Genomic DNA, 20,673 nt, shown 5'->3' on the forward strand with positions numbered 1-20,673 from the left:
AGAACTCCGTGTTCTTTGGTGACTTTCTTGTCTATGTTAGGATCCTGGCAGACAATGCCGTCCATATGTGTGGGCCCGTGGGGGATTTGCTGTTACTATTACAGCTAACCCTGAAATGTAATTTATATACCATACAATCCAGCCATGTAAAAGGTGCAATTCAATGCACCTCTTCCCCTTCTAATCCCCACGCACTAATACAGAAAGAAAGTTTAGCATTCACGTTAAAAAAATTCCATTACCCCCCAAAGAAGCTGTTTAGCCACCCGTATTTTGGTTCGGCTTAACAGTGTTTTCAGTCATCTTTGTCGTGTGGACAATCTCCTTAACCATCCTGGCTGGTGTCTACAGGTAGCGGCTTCTGCAGAGGCAAAAGGCACAGCCCGCGGTGTTCTAGGATTGAACACTCCAGACACAGAGGAGCAGCTAGGGCCCGCCAGGAGCGAGGTATGGGGGGAGCAGGCGGCGGAGGGCCCTGGGGGCTTCTTGCAGGTGGGAGGAAGGACGGGTCACCGCAGGTGTGGACGTTCAGCACCCTTCCTGGGGTGGGTGAGGGACGCAGAGTCTGGAAAGGGGCGGCGGCGCAAGTGAGTTTGCGAGCGCAGGGCTGAGCAGGTGAGCACCCCCGGCAGGCAGCGGTGGCCTCGGGGACCGGTGGGCTAGCGGCCGCGCGGGGAGTGCAGCGCCGAGAGGGAGCCCGGGCCGGACCTGGGGGGCAGCTCGGGTGTGGCGGGGTCTGCAGGCCCCGCAGGGCAGTCGGCCCAGGGCTCGCAGCTCGGGATCGGGGCTAGGTGAAGGCTAGGACCTCGCGCCAGGGTGGGAGTTGGAGAAGCCTTGAGATGTGTTTTCGTGTGCCCCCGCCCGAGGGCAATTTAGGGAATTCGTTCTTCCCGGAGCTAACCAGCAGCTAGAGCACGGACCCGGGTAGAAGGGCGGGACTAAGGCGGGCTCTTGGCAGGCGGCCAGTGGGCGCCGCCTCTGCAAGGCCACGCCCCCGCAAGGCCACGCCCCCGCACCCGTCGGAGCGCACGGACTAGGAGGCTTAGACCCGGCTCCGGACGCGCGGTCTAGGCGCTGAGGCCATGCCTGGCGGCGCCGTAGTGACTGTCCTGCGACCCGCGCAGCCCCGGTAGACGAAGCCCCGGGCCCGGCTGGCCCGGCCATGCAGCTGGAGACGCAGGACGCGCTGTACGTGGCTCTGGAACTGGTCATCGCCGCTCTGGCGGTGGCGGGCAACGTGCTGGTGTGCGCCGCGGTGGGCGCCTCGAGTGCTTTGCAGACTCCCACCAACTACTTCCTGGTGTCTCTGGCGGCGGCCGACGTGGCCGTGGGACTCTTCGCCATCCCCTTCGCCATCACCATCAGCCTGGGTTTCTGCACGGACTTCTACAGCTGCCTCTTCCTCGCCAGCTTCGTGCTGGTGCTCACACAGAGCTCCATCTTCAGTCTCTTGGCCGTGGCAGTCGACAGGTATCTGGCCATTCTCGTCCCGCTCAGGTGAGGCAAATCTTCCCAGCCCGGGCCGGTTTAGAGTTCTACAGAGGGACACCTAGTCCAGGCCCACGGTTCTACCTTCTGGGACCTCAGACGGGCCAGATTAGGAGTACACCAGGCATTCGGAGAGGTTCTGGCGTGGAGGATGCCAACCACCTCCTTCGATGCATGTTCCACTGCGGGTTGTTGAGACCCTCCTGGAGCGGCAGAACAGGCCACCGGCTGGGCGCCTCTTAGGCGTCAGGGATGCTCCAGTCACTCCCAGCTTAGGGGATCTAAATAAGGACACCCTTGGGGACTCTTTGGAAGTGCCCGCCACAGGCTCAGAAAGCTCAAGCTCGGGAAGGTTTGGTGATTGCATCTCCACCCTCGTGAGGAAAGAAAGATGCACCTTCCCAGCCCTGTTAGCCCCGCACGGGGATCAGAGCAGCTGCCAAGCGCTGTCCTGTGCGTAATGGGCCAGGAAAAACTTCAACTAAGAGCAAGGCAACTTTGGACGCTGGGAATTGGTACTGTTGTAAGGCACACGGTACTAACGACCCAGCTTTAGAAGGTGCCTACTTCGAAATGAGGCGGCTAGGCAGATCTAAGGAAAAAGTGCCGCTTAACTTTGGTGGGGAACTCTAGGAGCGTTGGTCCCTACCAGCTCCGCAGTGACTCAGATTACTCCCAGAATTTTAAAGAGCTACTGTACTTACTGGTTCACTGAACACCAACAAGCAGCCTTCGAGTCTCTAGCCCATTGTGTAACCTTATTTGTATACCGCTGCGGTGCCCAGCTGCCCGAAGAGGCCCTTCCTTCCTCCGAATGTGCCTAAGCCACTTTCTCCCTTTTTCCACACCGAGACAACAGGATTCAGGGTAGGGAGCCAGTTAGTAGGGAATATGGCTTCCAGTTGCAGCTAATAAATTTAAAGTTGAGTTTGTTGATGCTTGTTAGTGTGCCTGGGCCCTTTAGCGTTTCTGAGGTGAGCTTTGGATCTCTTTAGATTTGGAACTGAGATGAGGAAACCAAGTCCCGAGAGTAGGGAGAGAAAGGGAAGAATCCACTGAGTTCCGACTGGGACAGGCAACTCCAATTAAATGTACATGTTTTAATCCTCACCCTGTCCAGAGGACAGGTGCTGTTGCCTGCATCCTGTAGGTGAGGGGTGTGGCCCAGGGAGATGAGGGTCTGGTTCAGGATGCTGCGTGCTGGATGCGTGGCGGATGCGTGGCAGAGCCGTGACTTAAACTCAGAGCTGGCACTGTGCCTTCCCCGTGCCGTCCACCTGTCTCACAGGGCCAAGTACCCCACGAGTATTTGAGAAACATGAAGAAGACCCTCTTGCTATTTCTAGAGGAGGGTCTTGTCTGCAGTAAGCTGGTGTTTGTAGGAGAAATGTGTTTGCGGAATTGATCAGCAGGAAGTTCCCACAAGCCCTTGTAATAGATGTGATGAGCCTGGTCCCTGTAGGTAGATGTCTTGGGTCCCCTGCCTGCGTGCGTGTGTGTGTGTGTGTGTGTGTGTGTGTGTGTGTGTGTGTATGTGTGTGTGTTCCATACCCACTGCCCTTGGCATCTGACTAGGAGGCTTCACACATCCCACCAGGTGTCCTGTAGCCCAGGGATTCCTGAGCCTGGACCCACACAGCCTTCTCTTCTCTCCATTCTTGCGGGTCTGTTCTTGTCTCTTACCTCCCATACTTGATGGCTTTTTGAACTTTTTTTTCCCGCCCCCATAGAGCAGAGCAGTCACATGCCCCCAGCTTGAGTTGTCTATCTAGGGGAAGCCCTTTGGGCTTGCCCCTGGCAGAGCCCCAAATACAGGGCAGCTCACCCAGGACCCACTCCAAGGATCTCTTGTGCCACGTGACCGGAGCAGGAAGTTCCATTAATGTTTAAATCTGTTAGTTCTTGTCCTGGGCTGTGCTGGGCGGGTCTTGAAGAAAGTGGGTGTGGGTGTCTTAAGGGGAAACAGTTGTGAATCACAGGCTCTCTCTACTTCTCCTTTGCATTTGCTAAGAGTGGGGGGGCAGTGGGAGGTGAAGGGGGGGACCAGTGTGGAGGTGCCAGATGTGCTTCCACTGTGCACGCACGAGGGCCTGTCCTCAGGGGTCTGGAAAGCTGCACGGCAGTATCCCATCCACACCCAGGCAGATAGGAGTATCTAACCTGCTACGACCCCAGCTCGCACTGTGGGAGGTTGAGACGCATACCGGGCTCTCACCCTTCCCTGAGAAGTGGTGTGTGTGTGTGTGTGTGTGTGTGTGTGTGTGTGTGTGTGTGTGTGTGTGTGCGGTGGACCTCCTGCCCTCAGCAGTTCAAAGCACACCCCTATTCGGGAACAGGGAATGTAGGTTACTTTGAGCTGAGCTCTGTGGCAACATGGCTGTAGTTGAAGCTACTCAGGAAGGCTGAGGCAGGGGAATTGCTGGAGCCCAGGAGTTCACGGTTAATTTGAGCAAGAGCAAGACCCTTGTCTGGAAAAAAAAAATGCAGATTACAGGACCCAACTGGGTCTTGCTGAATCAGGGTCTGTGGGGTAGGTAGGGTGTATAAATGTCTCCAACATTAATATCTACCCTGGGTCTGCTATGTATATCAAAAGTTAGAGCCCTCCAAATATCAGGCAGGTTTTGAAACTTGGCTTCTCTTGTTTATCACGGGCTGGGTCTGAATTACCCCAAGCACTGAGTTGGTTCTGAGACCCTCCTTGGGGCCATGGAGCTACAGATGGGCATCAAGACTGAAGTACCCCGCTAAGGAGCCAGGCTAGGCATTCAGGAAGCCCCAGGCAGGAAGATAATCACCAGTTTGAGGCTAGCTTGGGGTTACATAGTGAGTTCTAGTCCCAAACCAGCCTGAGATACAGTGGGAGACCCTGTCTCAAAAAAGAAAAAAAAAAAAAGAAAAAAGGAAAAAAAGTGGTGAGGGATTAAGATCACATACTGCTCTTCCAGAGGACCAGATTTCAGTTCCTATCAACCCACATCAGGTTGGCTTACAACTACCTGTACTTTTAGCTCTGGGGAATTCAACACCCTCTTCTGGCCTCTTCAGATACCTACAATTGGGCACACACACTTAAAAATATAAAATAAATAAACCAAATCCTTTTTTTTTCCTTCAATATCCTGTTTAGGAGGTGGTGTGTCTCTCTCAGGAAGTCAAGCAGGTGATGCCCAGGCTGTGAGCATGGAATGCTTAGATCAGCACATCTCTTACCTGAGCAAAACAAACCCTTGACTCAATGGCTCTGATGGTGTCATGCTCTAGGAGCCCTGGCTCCCGTGGACGGGCCTTGATGTTCACTAACATGAAGGAGTGATGTAGCCTGAGAAAGCCCAGAGGCGGTGTTAGGCATAAACATGATCCTTTTGTGCTCATTCGAAAAAGAACAGATTGCTTACCTTAGGCTGTGCCCTTTCCCTTAGCGTGAAGGGTGTCCACAGGCAGACAGGTCCTGCCTTCTGCACTGCTGGAGACTCCCATGCAGGGAACCTCTTGAAATGGGCTGTGCTGGGGATATGCAGAGCAGAGCTGAGGTGGAATCTGGAGGCTGTGGGAGGTGAGCCACGACTCTGCCCATAGCAACCCCTGGCTCTCACTTCATCCTGTGGCTGCTTCCGGCTGGTGCCCACAGGAGTACTTCCTCCTGGCCTAGTCTAATCCTGTTCCCTTTTGTGCCACTCTGGGGGCCTTCCTTCCTTTGCTCAGTGGACTCAGTTTCCCTTTTACCATGGTTGACTCTCTGGAAGAGCTGACAAGATTGTTTTTCTGGAGGTGCTGAAGGACAGTGTTTTGGAGGGAGATGTGTCTACTGGATAATGAAAGGACCATGTGCGTCCTTCCTTCTATTCTCTGTCACACGCTGTGTGTGTGTGTGTGTGTGTGTGTGTGTGTGTGTGTGTGTGTGTTACCATGTTCTGTCTGGAAGGTAGGAATGTATGTTCTAAGAACAGTGGGGGAAATAAAAAGGCAGGGGAAGGAGGGCCGGAGACGGCAGAGCCCTCTGGTAAGAGGAGAGAAGAGCTAGCCCGTCTGTTTCTAGAAACAAAGGCTAATGTGTCAATCTGCTCTGGAACCCCTGGGCACTGCAGGAGTTCACCGCCGTACCTAGCTGTTTCAATACACTTGAATGGAGGAACCCGTGTCGTCAGAGATCCCTCACAGGCCTGCACAAGGATAGGGTGGTACAGGGCCTGGGGATGGTGGGAAAGCTAGGTGAGCAGCAGGTGCCACTGGCTGAGGGCAGGTAGCTACAGATTCTGGGGTGTGGCCTGCAGGTCCTGGCTCCGGCTTTAGGTGCTGGCCCAGAGTTACCCAGAACTGGGTGTTGCTTTGTCTTGTTTATCCTTCGTTGTTAGTACCCAGGGGGCTTTGCTCCATCTCCAGGCCTGGAGCACCCACCTTAAACCCAGCAACAAGGACCATCGTCGGCTCTTGTCTGATCTCGTGGCTCTGTTGCTGACAGGATCGTGGCCAATATGGCAGGCAGCAGGTGGGATCGGGTAGGAGACTTCCTCAAGTCTATCTTAAAACCAGGCTGGAACTGAGGTCACACACTCAGGAGGACACCTGAAACTCCTGTCCTCAGGCTGCTAGAGAAGTCAGGCCTGAAGTAACCAGCCAGCCATCAGGAGCGCATGGCAATGTCCAGGCATGGGGTGATGGAGGGGAGGTTAGCAGGCACTCCAGCTGTTCAGTTTCCCCTGAGGGGTGAGAGGAGACCGGTCCTTCTGCCCATCACAGGCTCTCTCCCCTCTTGAATGGAGTGAGGTGCAGAGCTGCACCCAGAATGCCACAGCCTGTAGCCACTGAGCTTGTCTGGAAGGACCATGGCCCAGGGGCAGCCATGCCAGGAAATGGTTTTGCACCTTAAACCACCATCTACATCCTGTTCTGAAAAGCACGGGTGCCGCCTGTGGCTGTCTGGAGAATGAACTGGTGGGAGGTTGTGATTCTTGGTTGTCAACCTGACTACATCTGGAATTAATTAAGACTCAGGCAGCTGGGGACACCTGCGAGGGACTTTTTTCTCTTCTCTTCTCTCCTCTCCTCTCTCCTCCCTCCTCCTCTCCTCTCTTCCTCCCTCCCCGCCCCCCATTTTTAGAGACAGGGTTTCTCTGTGCAGCCCTGACTGTCCTGGAACTCTGTAGATCACGCTTGCTTGGAATTCACAGAGATTCCCCTGCTTCTGCCTCCCAAAGGCATGCGCCACTGCCACCCAGCAAGGGACTTTTTCTTCTTCCTTCCTTCCTTTCCTCCTTTATTTTATTTTATTTTTTATAGATCTTGCCTCAGGTTTATTTGTAAAAACAACATAGGCCACTGATCATCTGCAAACAGTGTGTAGGTGTGTCATACGAGTCCATTTGTCTTCACTTTGGCAGATAGAAACCTTTTCTATGGGGCCTTCACAGGGGCCTGGGCACCTTTGGGAGCCTGAGCTGCAGCTGAGGCTTGGGCCTGGGCCTGAGCTGGGGCGGAGGCCTCTGCCTTGATTTGAACCTTGGGCTCTGGTTGGCAGAGCCTGTGACCCTTGGCCATGCAGCTTCTAATCCGCTTCCCCAGCTCGGGGTGAGCGAAGAAAGCAAGACGGCTGAGCTCGCAGCCTGGGCCGGTTGGCAGCTTGGGCTTAGCCGCCTTGGGCTTCACGAGGGCTCTGACAGCCTCTGCACGCGCACCCACTGCCTTCACATCGTTGGCCTGCGTCTTCCTCAGGCCTTTCTTGCTTCTTAGCAAAACGTCTGTTCCCCAGAGGTTCCATCATCTTTGTGACCAGGGTTTCTTAGTGACACTTATGTGCTGTTTTCAGGACTGGTTGTGTGTGGCGTGGTTGTTGGACTTGGCCATGTCTGAATGGTAACCGGCAGCTCCCAAAGTGCCTAGGACCAAAAGAGAAAGAGCGAGGGACTTTAGCTGGGCGGTGGTGGCGCACGCCTTTAATCCCAGCACTCGGGAGGCAGAGGCAGGCGGATCTCCGTGAGTTCGAGGCCAGCCTGGGCTACCAAGTGAGTTCCAGGAAAGGTGCAAAGAACGAGGGACTTTTTCTTAATTAAATCATTTGAGGTGGGAAGATCCACCTTTAATCTAGCCACACTTTCTGCTGGCAGCCTATATAAAGGACATGGAAGAAGGAAGCTCGCTCTTTGCCTGCTTGCTCTCGCTGGCAAGTCCATTCCTTCACTGGCATTAGAGCCTACTTCTTGAGGATTCAAGCAAATGCTGAAGACCAGCTGAGACATCCAGCCTCGTGAACCGAACTACTCGATTCTTGACCACATATATATGATATTTATATATGTATAAATAACCCTGTATGTGTGTGTGTTCATTCTAAAAGTTCTGTTCCTGTAGAGAACCCCAGAAGGACAAAGGAAACAACATTTTCTCAAGACAGTCTGCATTCCTTCCACATGCACCAGGTCTGCAGCCTTGCGGGTCCTAACTCACAGCCGCTGGCAGGACTGTCTCAGTGTCTCTTCCATCTGTCCTGTGACAGTATGGGTGTGCCCCGCCCAGAGGTGTTCAACACACGCCCTCAGTCGTCTTGTACACTGGAGTTTTCCATTTGTGAACAGCAGCCACACTTTATTAAAGCCCTTTCTATGGGTGGGTTTATACCTTATATGCCTCCTCCTGGCTAGTCTTGAGAACTCTGCGGGGCAGGCACTTCAAAGATGAGGCCCAGAGTTGTCTAGCCTGGGATCACACAGAACATCTGGGCTGCATGAGCCTGCTTTCCTGGGAGCCCCAAACAGCATGAAGATAGCAACAGGGAAAGAAGCCAGACATCCCGTGTTGCAGAATATTATTTTAAGGTGTGTTACTTTTGTTTATGTTGCATTTGTTTAACTCTGTGAAGCTGTGTTACTTTGTCTAAAACACCTGATGGCCTAATAAAGCGCTGAACGGCCAATAGCAAGGCAGGAGAAAGGATAGGTGGGGCTGGCAGGAAGATGGAATAAATAGAAGGAGAAACCTGGGAGAAAAGAAGAGCAAGAGGGATCAAGGAGGACATCGGGGGCCAGCCACAGAGTAAGAGTGGAAATAAGATCTATAGAAGAAAAGGAAAAAGCCCAGAGGCAAAAGGTAGATGGGATAATTTAAAGTTAAGAAAAGCTGTCAAGAAACAAGCTAAGGCCAGGCATTTATAGTTAAGAATAAGCCTCCATGTGTGATTTATTTGAGAGCTGGGTGGTGAGCCCCCAAAAAGAGCCAAACAGCAAAAGAATAAAAACACCACCACCACCACCGGGGTTCTGTAAGAACACTCCTTGATGGCAGATGAACAGGGTACCAGCAGATTGCGACGCGGACCCTCAAGTGTTGCTTGCAATGGAGAGGTTGGGTGAGAGCTGAAGAGAAATATGACTCAAAAAAGGAAGCTGCATTTGATCCAAGCATGCTTGCACTCAGAACTCCAGCAGCAGCCGAAGGGCTGTAGGGATCATATCCTTCCTTCCTCTTTCTTCAGTTCAGGGGTCTATGGGCCAGCCTTTCCTACTACTTCCAACTCATCCCCAACCTTCAGGAATCGACTGGAGTGTGTTCGCTCTCCCTTAACGGCGTTGCCATGATCCACTCTTGTCTCGGGCTAACAGGCTGGAGACCCCGCCAGTGGCTGCAAGTCTCAATGACAGCTAACAAGTGCGCCTCTTCAGACAGAGTCAAAGTTGAGAACAGTTTAGCTGAAGGGGTGTAAAACTTCTCTAGAGGCTTCATGCTTGAGGTGTGTGTGGGGCTCATGGGAAGGGAGGGCATTGGGGTGTGCCTGGAGCCTATGCAAAGGAGCAGAGGGGAGTCCCGGTGCTTGCACTAGGCACAGGGGGTGGGGCTGGGCAGGTCACAGAGGGCCTGGAGGCTTCCTGGGGGTCTTAAAGGTGGGTCACTAACGGACCTAGGAGGTGTGTGTGTGTTGGGGGTGGCACAGAAGTCAACACCCAGAAGGGCCCTGAAAGGAGAGCAAACACACTCCCTTCTTTGACCAGCGCCAGCCCTTCTGCTGGGGCAGCCCTCCAGATCCATTTTGTCACTGGACTTCCTCCTACCGGCTTCCACTGGCCCTCGGTGGTGCGCCACCATCTTGTTTTACATGTACTTATTTGTGGGCGTGTGCATGCCACGGTGTGCACATGGAGGGTCAAGGTCAACTTGCAGGTGTTGGTTCTCTTCTACCACTTGGATCCCACAGCCTGAACTCAGGTCACTAGGCTTGCTAACAAACCTGACACCTTCTCATAAAGTTACCTTTTTGGAACTTTTCCTTGATTTATTTATTTTGAATCAGGATGGCTCAAATAGCCCAGGCTGTCCTCGAACTCCCGATCCCCTTGTCCCCACCTCCCAAGTGGCTGTGCTTTACACATATGCCGTATGCTCGCCTGGAATTTGCTTTTAGAAAGGTTTTTGGATTCGGTGGGTTTGGATTCTTTCATATGGAAGAGTGGACATAGTCAAAATGTTTCCACCCCATTCTCCATCAACTGGATCTCCAGCTCCAGGCAGGGTAGGGAGAGAACGAAGTGGCAGAGGCCACAGCACCTAGGAGACCAGGCAGCCCAGGAAGTGGGTGCACAGGCTGTCACTCTTGGCTTCTGTCCCTAAATGCTTTTCCAATCCCTGTTGGTGATTAAGCTGGAGCCTCCCACCCCCACCATTTGCATTTCTAATTGAGGATTCCATGTCCACCATGATGACTTGCCTGCCTCCTTTCTGTAGACACTCACCAAAGCTCCTCGTTTTCTCATACCCTCCACTCTGGTTTCAATATGATTATGAGTTTTCTTTTGTGTCTTTCCTGTCAGTTCACTGTGATTTTGCGAGACGAGATAACTAGGTGAGACACACACGCCAATGTGGAATTATTTACTGATTTCTTTAGAGACAGTGTCTTACAGTGCAGGCTAGCCTGGGCTCACCTTTCACTTCCTCCTGCTCTTGAGTGCAGGAGTTACAGGTGCGTGACACCACTCCTGCTTTATGAGGTGTTGGGCTTCATGATGCTGGGTAAGCACCCACAGTGGCGCTGCCTTCCAGTGCCGGGATTACAGATCTGCACTACCATAGCTGGTTGAAATGGAAATTTTTTTTTTAATTTTTAAAACTATTTTATTTTAATTTTATGTGTATGTGTGCTTTGCCTGCATGCATGTCTGTGTACCACGTGCGTGCCTGATGCCTGCTGAATCTAGGAGAGGTTGTTAGATCCCCTAGGACTGAGATTGTGAGCTTCCATGTGGGTGCTGGGAATCGAACCTGGGTCCTCTGCAGAAGCAGTCAGTGCTCTCAACTGCTGAGTCATCTCTCCAGTCCCTCAAGTGTAGAATTTAAATCAGGAATTTTGTGATAATAGATCTTCATTTTAAAGCCACTCTGATGGACAGCTGGATGGACTGGAAGGGACAAGGTTATGTAGGAAAGCCAGGTGTCATCCAGGCAAGGAAGAAAGGAAGTGTGATTGTGGCAGAGGCCATGGAGATGGCATATTTGAGATAAGTGACATCTGAAAATTTGTACCTGGAGGGAAGGCTGATGTCTGCCTGACATTACCCAGGAGCCTGACAGTTTGAAAAGGGAGGTCCCAAGTAAAGCCAACCGTAAAGAGCCTGAAGCCAGAGATGGACCCAGATCCAGTTAGTGACCCAGGTTGGCAGTAGGTGGAATGGGAATGTGGGCGCTGTCACCGTAGATTGGGGAGCCATTTAGAAGGACTGGTAGATCTAGTGGGCAATGTTAAGTGGTGTGCCTGTAGCTGAAGATGGGAATCCAGGAGACGGGTTCAAAGGGGCTTGGTGACATGGGCAGATGGTGGTGGTCCAAGAGTAAGCCCAGGCCAACTCCCAGGTTTCTGGGCACCAGTGTGGTCTGCTCTGAAAATTAGGGGGTAGGTGGAAGTGTTGGGGAGCTCGTGGCCCAGGTGTGTTCCAGGCCTAGGTTGGATCTGCAAGCTAGGAAGTGTAGTTGGGTGTGAACCATGGAGAAGTTGGTGCTCACTGGTCCTTCACTGTTGGGGTGCAGCCCCTCCTGCTTGTTGCAGCCCAGCACTGCCCTGTCTCCTACCATATGGAGGTTCTTGCTCAACACCCCTTCCTTGTATCTGCCAATGTCCCTTCTTTGGTTTGCATCTTCAGGCCCACCAGCCACAGACTTCCCAAAGTGACTCTCTGCAGATGACATCTGTTTGCACTGTGGATTTCCACACCGTAGCTGTGAATCTGGCCCTGCTCACTCTGCCCTGGAGCCTTGTGTCTGCTCAATGCTCTGTCTCCCATGCCCCCTCCCTGTGTGTCTGCCCTGGCTTCCAGGACCCCTCACCTCTTGGAACTTAACTGCTGAGGCCTCTGCGCATGTGCTCCCTGCTGGAATGTCACACCACTTCCCTGCCGAGTCTTCCTCACTGTGTCTCCTACAGTGACTGTCTCCTGTGAGTCCCCAGGGTTTCTTGGCCTCTCTCTGCAACTTTGCAGCTATTTTCTTTGCTATTTGTAGCTTGTTAAGCTGTCAGCTAGTCTGTGGGTGGACTGGCTTGTTGCCAGTAGCTCAGGATTCTATATGGAATGTCCTGAGAGGTTTATGGGAGAAGCTGAGGGAATTGAGTGATGGGGACTGATTGATGCTGTTCCAGGAAACTGAGTCTCTCCTCTCTTTGGCATTTCCAGAAGTCATTAGCAATATAGCCTGGCTCATTAACTGGATCTGGGTCCATCTCTAGCTTCAGGCTCTTGACTGGCCGGGTCCTCCGGTTGACCGTGTGGCTTTATCTGGGACCTCTCTTTTCAGACGCAGGCTCCTGGGTGACATCTACTGTGAAATAATCTTTCTATACACTGTGAAAATGTTTTGCTCTCATTTTTAATAAAGAGCTGATTGGCCAATAGCTAGGCAGGATTTTCAGGGCAGAGAGAATGCTGGGAAGAAGAAGGGCAGAGTCCTGGGAAATGCAGAGGGAAGCAAGATGAACGTGCTGTGTTGAAAGAAGGCACCACCACATGGCAGAGGGTAGATAAGAAATACGGGTTAATTTAAAATGTAAGAGTGAGCTATTAACAAGCCCGAGCCATCGACTGAGCATTTATAATTAATAATAACTCTGAGTGGCTGCCGAGACAGAGAAACTCCATCTACAGACGTCAGCCTTCCCTCCAGGCACAGATGTTCAGATGTTGCTCACCTCAAATATGCCAGTTGTCTTAGTTTGCTTTCTATTGCTGGAACAAGAACTTCCGACTTCCTTCCTTCCTTCCTTCCTTCCTTCCTTCCTTCCTTCCTTCCTTCCTTTTCCTCCTTCTTTCCTTCTTTTCCTTTCCTTTCATTTTCTTTCTTTCTTTTTTCTTTTTTTCCAGACAGGGTTTCTCTGTATAGCCAGGAAAAGGTTTAGTCATCTCCCAGCCTATATACAGCCCATCACTGAGGGAAGCCAGGAGAGGACCTGGAGGCAGGAGCTGAAGCAGAGACCATGGAGGAACACTGCTTACTGGCTTGCTCAGCCTGCTTTCTTATATACCCAGGACCACCTACCTAGGGGTGGCACCATCCACATTGGTCTGACCCTCCCATATCCATCATTGATCAAGAAAATGCCCCACAGACTTGCCTACAGGCCAATATGTTGGAGGCTTTTTCTCAATTGAGGTTTCCTCTTTCCAGATGCTCTAGCTTGTGTCAAGTTGACAAAAAAAAAACCCCAAAAACCAAAAACACCAACCAACCAAAAAAACCAAAACAACACAACACACAGATATGTATGTATGCTCTGTGTATATCTCATACACACACACACACACACACACACACCAGCAGCCTCTGGTTTCAGAAATAATGAGTTGTTCTTAATCAATGTAAGTTACCCTTTAGCCCCTTGTCACAGAACCCCAAGTACAGCTACAAGTGAATGTCAAGTCCACTTATGTGGTCAAGATGGTGGTGTTCCGGTCTCTTTTTATAAGCCAGGTTCTTTGGCATTTGTTTCTGGGTACAGTGCTGGCCGTGGATGGAATAGGGAACAGGCTCGTCTCTACTGTTGAGGAGCCTGTTCAGTTGGGAGGGACAGAGAATGTCCAGTGACATGTGGGTACCTGGGGGGGAGGTGATCTGGGCAATACCGGGGTGCCAAGGAACACAGTGGTATACTTCAGTGTGACTTTCTCTGCTTCCATGTAAACCCCTGTCCTGTGAATTAATTCATGGGTGACGGTGAGTGAGAGCAGGATGTTTGCTCTGTACATGACTGTGCCTGGGCAGAACGCGGGGACGGGCCTGCCTGCAGGAGGGGCCCAGTGGGCTTTCAGGGACGATGAGGATACAAACTGCTTGTGCCTGGCACCCCTTCCTTGGAAAGCTGCACCCCACCTTGTACACGCCAGCCCGCTTCCATGCCCAGCACAGCTACAGTGCCCTGTTCAGAGCTCCTCTTCCAGCTGTACCATATCTCTCTGGTAAATGTTTGGCTGGGATCCCCAGTCAACCTTTTGATGTTTTTAAAATATGTACTCTGGCAGCTGCTAGGCCCGCTGGACTATGAGCACAGTTGGCCCTAATAATTTTGAGAGTACTCTAGCTACAAAGTTGTGGTCTGAGTGGTATGCCCTAACCCATTTTTCACCTCTGTCCTGTTTGTGTGTGTGTGTGTGTCGATTAAGAGAACGGAAGCTTTCTAAGTATGTATGTACTTAGCAGCAAGCTTGATGGCACACATCTTATTTCCAGCATGCATTCAGGAGGTTGAGGCAAAAAAACAAAAAAACCAACCAACCAACCAACAACAAACCCCAAAAAACAAACAAACAAACAAACAAATAAACAAACCCTAGGTTTGAGGCTGACCTGAGAATTCCAGGACAGCCTGGACAAAATGAGATTCTGTCTCAAAAAACAAAAAGCTATATACTGTCTTCCAACAGAAATGTCTGTTATTTACTGGAGAGTGGCGCTTGTGGACAAGACTATGAAGAGCGAGCCCTCAACAGCTCAGCAGCAGTGATGGGTCTCAGCATGTATTCACTTAGCAGTGTGCATTTAGGAAGTGCTCTGTGGCAGGGCTCGGGATGGAACATGGGGCCCCATTATGTAGGTGCCTGTTGAGTCCCATCCTAGCTCCCCGGCCCTGTAAGTCTGTGTTGTAAATCACAGCTGCGGCTGGGAGGTGGGCTCCAGAGCCACAGTTTAGGAGAGGGCTCAGGCTGCACTGGACGGACTATGTCACTGTCCAGGGCCTCAGAACAGGAGGCCTCCTGAGAGCTGGAAGGTGGTCTGGTTTGAGCTGCAGAACCCTGTTCCGGTAGGTCAGCACTTGTTACGCAGCCCTTGGCCAGTCCCTCGGTCCCTTCCTTATGTAATCAGCAGTCACACTGCTTATTGTTGAGTCTTCTGTGTGACTGTGTCTCCAATCCCCTTAGCTAATGAGCTTTATAAGGAGGATCTGGACACAGTTACAACCATTTGCCAGAGTCTGCGCTTTCCCAGGACATCCCTTTAATGTGGACGACACAGGCTGGACTTGTTCCTGCCTTGATTGGAATGAGGCTGCCTGCATTTACTCCTCACTGCCTGTCCCCCGTCTGTCATGTTCTTGGGGTAGGCGTCCTGGTCTCACCACGGCGTTTGGTGCCCTCCATGGCAGAACACTGATTGGCAAAGGACCAGGGAATGGAAGGATGTGGCCTCTCGGGAAATTTTGTGAACATGGCCACAAACACGTACTCACGGATTTTCTAAGAACCCTTTGTGCACAGGGAACCAAGTGTAGCTCCTGCTGCAAATAATGGGGGCCGGGGAGAGAACGGAACACAAACGGAGGGGACCGAAACTTTGAGGTGTTAGGGTCCCCAGGGGTCAGCCCTTCCAGTGTCCATCCAGCACAGGGACACCTGCCTTTTCTCTTCCCTGCACTCAGGTCCAGGTGCATGTCTGTGAAGGCTGAGGTTTCCTGTCATGGCGCTGGTTGTGCCTCTAAGTGAAGAGGCTGTAGCTCTCTTGCCCTACGGCCGTGGTTCTCAACCTTCCTATGGCTGTGACCCTTTAATACAGTTCCTCATGTGGTGGTGACCCCAACCATAAAGTTCTTTTCATTGCTACATCATAGCTGTAATTTTGCTACTGTTATGAATTGCAGCGTAAATATCTGTTTTCCAGTAGTCTTAGGTGACCTCTGTGAAAGGGTCATTCAGCCTTGGGGGTCACAATTCACAGGTTGAGAACCACTGCCCTAGAGAGTGGTGGAGGCCCTTCAAGTCCTGATCCTCCTGATTCCTGGCTGCTGCTTGCAGAACAGAGGCTCCAGGACTTGGCAAGCAGCTCTTGTGCCTGGGGGAGGAAACTGATGCATGGCTGATGCATGGCTGGGCGACAGAAGAAGGGGAACTGCGGTTCGTGATAGGAGCACGGGAGGGCTGGGGTCCTGGACAGAAAATAACCACTTTGGGCAATGTTGGCCATCAATCCCATGGGCTTTGTGTTGATGCGATGTAGTGGCAGTGGGCAAATCGTTTAAGCTCCGAGCCTTGTTTTTCATAGTGATAGCCCCTCCCACGAGACGTGCTTGGTTAGCGGGATATGTGAGTTTCAGGGTCTAGTGTGCCCAAAGAGAAGGGAGGGGCTTGCGTACTGCTACTGGAATTTGTTTGGAGGGGAGTATGCAGACACTTGTCCCAAATCCGGTGTCTGTCATACTCTGGCTCCCTGGATCTGTCGTTCTTAGACACTTGACGACTTACTCACCCAGCTCAAGTGCTCCAGTCTGTCCTTCACTTCCTCAGAGTTCCTCTCCTTCCTTCTCAGCTCCCACTTCCATGGTCCCAGCCTGCGCCTTGTCAAATATGAAGTGGTACCACCATTAAGATCCAAAAGCCACTTTACTGTTTGTCTGGCAAGCTCTCCTCATCTCTCCCTGAGGTGACAAGTCCTGTGTCCTAGTTGCCTCTCCCTTTCTCAGCTTTGTGAAGTGACAATTCTCAAGAAGATACAGCCCCATGTGACCACCACCCAGGCTTTGTTCTTAAACCAGCCTTTTTGCCCTCTCTTCTGCCCCGACTCAGGCAGCATCCCTTCACACAGGCCCTGCATCCTTCTGCTTCCTCAGCCTTCTTTCTTTTGGGGGAGGGAGGCTGGGGATAGCCTCGAACTCCTGATCTTCCTGCCCCACCTCTCAAGAGCTAGGATTGCAGGCATGCTGCCACACCCCGCAGCCTGCCCTTTCCTTCTGCAGCTTCTCTGTAGATCACCGTCATCAGTTAACTAACATCCTCTTCCCATGACCTTCATCTCTGCACTTCTAGCCCTTAATCATGTTTCAGTGAATGTTAGGATACTGGGGAAAACCCCTGAAAACCATGCATCATCCCTGATTCTTCACCATCCTCCATCTAATCCATCTTCAAGGCCTGTTGGTTCTTTTTCCAGTATCCGTTGCATCATCCGGGCTGAAATCCTGGACCCAGAGCTGTAGAATTTTCTTGAATTTTGAAATAGTTTTCTAGCTGCTCTCTGTCTCCTTGCACTCCTAAAACGCAGTTGCTGTGGCCAGGTGCTTTCTGCAACATGAACAGTACCACTACTTGCAAGTCTTCCACGGCCCCTAGCCTGTAAGCTGGCACTGTCTGAAAGCCCAGGTGAGAGCCATTTGCCTGGAATCTTCTCACTGTTCGGCTTTCTCCTCCCTCTCCTCCATAAGCTTCCACGGCAAGGTCTTCCATGATGTCCTATACTGAGGCTCTCCTTGTTTGTACCTGACCAGTCACTGACCAGAGAATGGAAGTGCTAGGATGTGCTTACCCCACATAGTCAGTCAGTGCACCTTGCAAGGCTGGCCTGTGTTCAGCTGAACTAAATTAACATGGCTGAGTCAAGGGCAGAGCTGTGGTGCAGGCAGGCTTCCTCACGGACAGGATCCGGAGTGCCTAGCTTTGTGGAGGCATTCTGTTACCCTGCAGAGACTAATTGTGCTGTTGACATGGCTGTTGAGGCGCGGGCAAGGAGAAACATTTTTTAAAAAGGTTTCATCAAAGGCCAAGAAAAATGTAGCGAGCAGCTGAGCTCAGCAGGCCACCCTGCAGTAAAGGCCCAGCAACTGGGCTGCCCACGGCAGAGAGGAGGCTGCAGAGACGAGCTGTCATGCATGAAGCAAGTCTCAGTTGGCTTCGTCTGCAGACTGTACTTGTCCTGCCTGCTCGGGCCACAGCATCGAGTGTTCTAGAACACAGGTGCAGCAGAGCTGCTGCTAGCAGGTAGTGCATGGGGGTGTTTTCATAATGGCTGTGCTTTAGAACTGACTATGGCTGGACTGTGGAGGCGCACACCTTTAATCCCAGAACGTGGGAGGCAGAGACAAGTGGAATTCTGAACTTGGGGTCAGCATGGCCACAGAGTGAGTTCCAGGACAGCCAGGGCTACACAGTGAAACCCTGTCTCAAAAAACCAACACCAAACTAAGACAAACAAAAACCAAACAAACAAAAGGACTGACTATATGCTGGGCACCATGCTAGGTCCTGGGATACCAATTCAACAAGATATGGTCTGTCCTTAGTGGATGTCATTCTAGCTGAGGGGAAATATACCTAACAGACTAAGGACCAGCTGTTACTGTTGGTGCCCCAAGTCTCAGCCACTCTCGTGCTGGTGGCTCTCTCCAGATGAACCATTAGCAGAGCTGCTGTTCTAGTCTGCAGAGAAGTCAGCAGAAGGCATTTCCCTTTGTGGGATAAGATTTTGCCTTGTGGCCTCAGCCTCCTGATTGGAGGACCATCAGTGTGCACCCATCACAACCAGTTCTAAAGCGAACTTCTGGTGTTGAGAGAATGACTGTTGTCAAAAGCCACAGATCCTGAGTCCTAAAGGACCTGAGTGCAGGGGGCCCCTTGGACCCTTGTTAGCGTCAGCTTGTGAGTCTCCTCGCTGTTTGTTACGTCTCCCCTTATGATGTCGGTCCTTTAACATTAGAGCATGGACATGTCTGTTCACTGATGTATCTCAACTGCTCGAAGAGCACCTTCAGAAACCTAAATGAGCCAGTACTGAGCCTATTAAAAAGGGCCTCTAAGACATCTGGACCTTTGTCACTGGCTGTCCATCACTAAACAGAAACAAGTACTGGGTCAAGAAGGAGGATTTTTGTTGTTTTTTTGTTTTGTTTTTTCAGGACAGGGTTTCTCTGTGTAGCTTTGGTGCCTGTCCTGGAACTCGCTCTGTAGCCCAGGCTGGCCTCGAACTCACAGCGATCCACCTGCCCCTGCCTCCCGAGTGCTGGGATAACGGTGTGTGCTGTGTCTGGCTGAGAATGACAGTCTCACTGAGCTGTTGCAGCAACGCTGCCCACACCTGCTCCTGACTGTGCTAAGTGACGGCCATGGTGCCCCCGGGGGCGAACCTTCAAGGCTGGGAAAGCTGAAGGGCCATGGGACACCAGCAAGGCAGACCTTTGGGCTCTGGTTAAGGAATACTGTAACATGACCAATAACGATGATATTCTCTTGAACAGGTATAAAAGTTTGGTCACTGGGACCCGAGCAAGAGGGATCATTGCTGTCCTCTGGGTCCTTGCCTTTGGCATTGGATTGACTCCGTTCCTGGGTTGGAATAGTAAAGACAGTGTCACCAGCAACTGCACAGAACTTGGCGATGGAATCATGAATGAGAGCTGCTGTCCTGTGAGGTGTCTCTTTGAGAATGTGGTCTCCATGAGCTACATGGTGTATTTCAATTTCTTCGGGTGTGTCCTTCCTCCACTGCTCATAATGTTGGTGATCTACATCAAAATCTTCATGGTGGCCTGTGAGCAGCTTCAGCGCATGGAACCGATGGACCACTCCAGGCCCACTCTGCAGCGAGAGATCCATGCCGCCAAGTCACTGGCTCTGATTGTAGGCATTTTCGCGCTGTGCTGGCTGCCAGTGCACGCCATCAACTGTGTTACTCTTTTCCATCCAGCTCTTGCCAGCGCTAAGCCCAAGTGGATGATGAATGTTGCCATCCTCCTGTCACATGCCAACTCAGTTGTCAATCCCATTGTATATGCCTACAGGAACCGAGACTTCCGCCACACTTTCCACAGAATCATCTCCAGTTACGTTCTCTGCCAGACAGATACCAAAGGTGGGAGTGGGCAGGCCGGGGCACAGTCTGCTCTTAGTCTGGGCTTATGACCCAGGCTCTGGCCTTTTGGAGAAGAAGGCTTAAAATAAACAATGGGACTCAACACAACTGGCTGGTTCTCACTGTGAAAGACGGCTCCACCTCCCAAGCAGATGAGCTGCCTCTTCTGAGTACTTACCTGGAGTTACCCAAGTCTAGCTAAGATGCATATGCAAATCAGTAGCCTCCACGGTTAACAAATACATGTGTGGATCTACTCAGCTGCTCTGCTGTGTGGGTGATGGCAGTGGTTTGAATTGATTCCCAAAGACATTTTTATTTCTAAGAATCTGCCTCATTCATGGTAGAAAATGACTGAAGCTTACCTTACTGTGAAACACTGTGAACTATTAAATAAAAGTATTTTTCACTTACAGCAATGGGAAAAAAAGTTGGCTATACTAAACTTTATATACTAATGTATACTTGTTCCCAGGACAGCAACCCAGAAAACTAAAGTATAATTCAGGTATTTATGTATTAATTTAGGGAATGATATTTTCCTAAGTTTTGAAGTAGAATTGTAATTAAAAAAACAAGCTAAGTTCAGTATTTTCCATGTACACAAAATACTAGAGGTGGAAACCAGAGGAATGGGGTCCCTCCTTGACTGGAATCCTGCTCTAGACCTAGGTACTGGGGTTGCTTCTCTCCCAAGTTAAAATTTATTGGAGCCCACAGTGTGAACATTTTACTAAGCAAAAACATGTCTATTATAGCCAGTGAAATAAAACTGTACAAAGCACGGTCACGGTGCTGCACTGGCTTGCTGTACTTAATAAATATACTGTCTGCACCTTACCGTGAAGGCCGCTTAAAGAGGCTCATATGGGCCGGGCGGTGGTGGCTCACGCCTTTAATCCCAGCACTTGGGATGCAGAGGCAGGTGGATCTCTGTGAGTTCGAGTCCAGCCTGCTCTACAGAGTGAGTTCCAGGAAAGGCGCAAAACTACACAGAGAAACCCTGTCTCGAAAAACCAAAAAAAAAAAAAAAAAAAAAAAAAAAAAGGCTCATACAGAGCCGTCTCTCAAGTAGCAAAGAAATCTTGATTTTTCTTTGCTACA

The 20,673-nt window shown here is 51.2% G+C and overlaps 1 protein-coding gene and 1 pseudogene across 1 annotated transcript; one reads left to right on the forward strand and one right to left on the reverse strand.

Moving 5' to 3' along the window:
* Positions 1–1,021: 1,021 nt before the first annotated feature.
* Adora2b (adenosine A2b receptor) lies at positions 1,022–19,984 on the forward strand. The gene is made up of 2 exons (XM_028857084.2): positions 1,022–1,497; positions 18,956–19,984. The coding sequence occupies exons 1-2, from the start codon at positions 1,163–1,165 to the stop codon at positions 19,617–19,619; spliced, it is 999 nt and encodes a 332-aa protein (XP_028712917.1). The 5' UTR covers positions 1,022–1,162; the 3' UTR covers positions 19,620–19,984.
* On the reverse strand, positions 6,750–7,420 carry LOC114682957 (annotated as a pseudogene).
* Positions 19,985–20,673: the final 689 nt, after the last annotated feature.

The sequence above is a fragment of the Peromyscus leucopus genome, chromosome 8b (assembly GCF_004664715.2).
Source record: "Peromyscus leucopus breed LL Stock chromosome 8b, UCI_PerLeu_2.1, whole genome shotgun sequence".
Taxonomy (NCBI): domain Eukaryota; kingdom Metazoa; phylum Chordata; class Mammalia; order Rodentia; family Cricetidae; genus Peromyscus; species Peromyscus leucopus.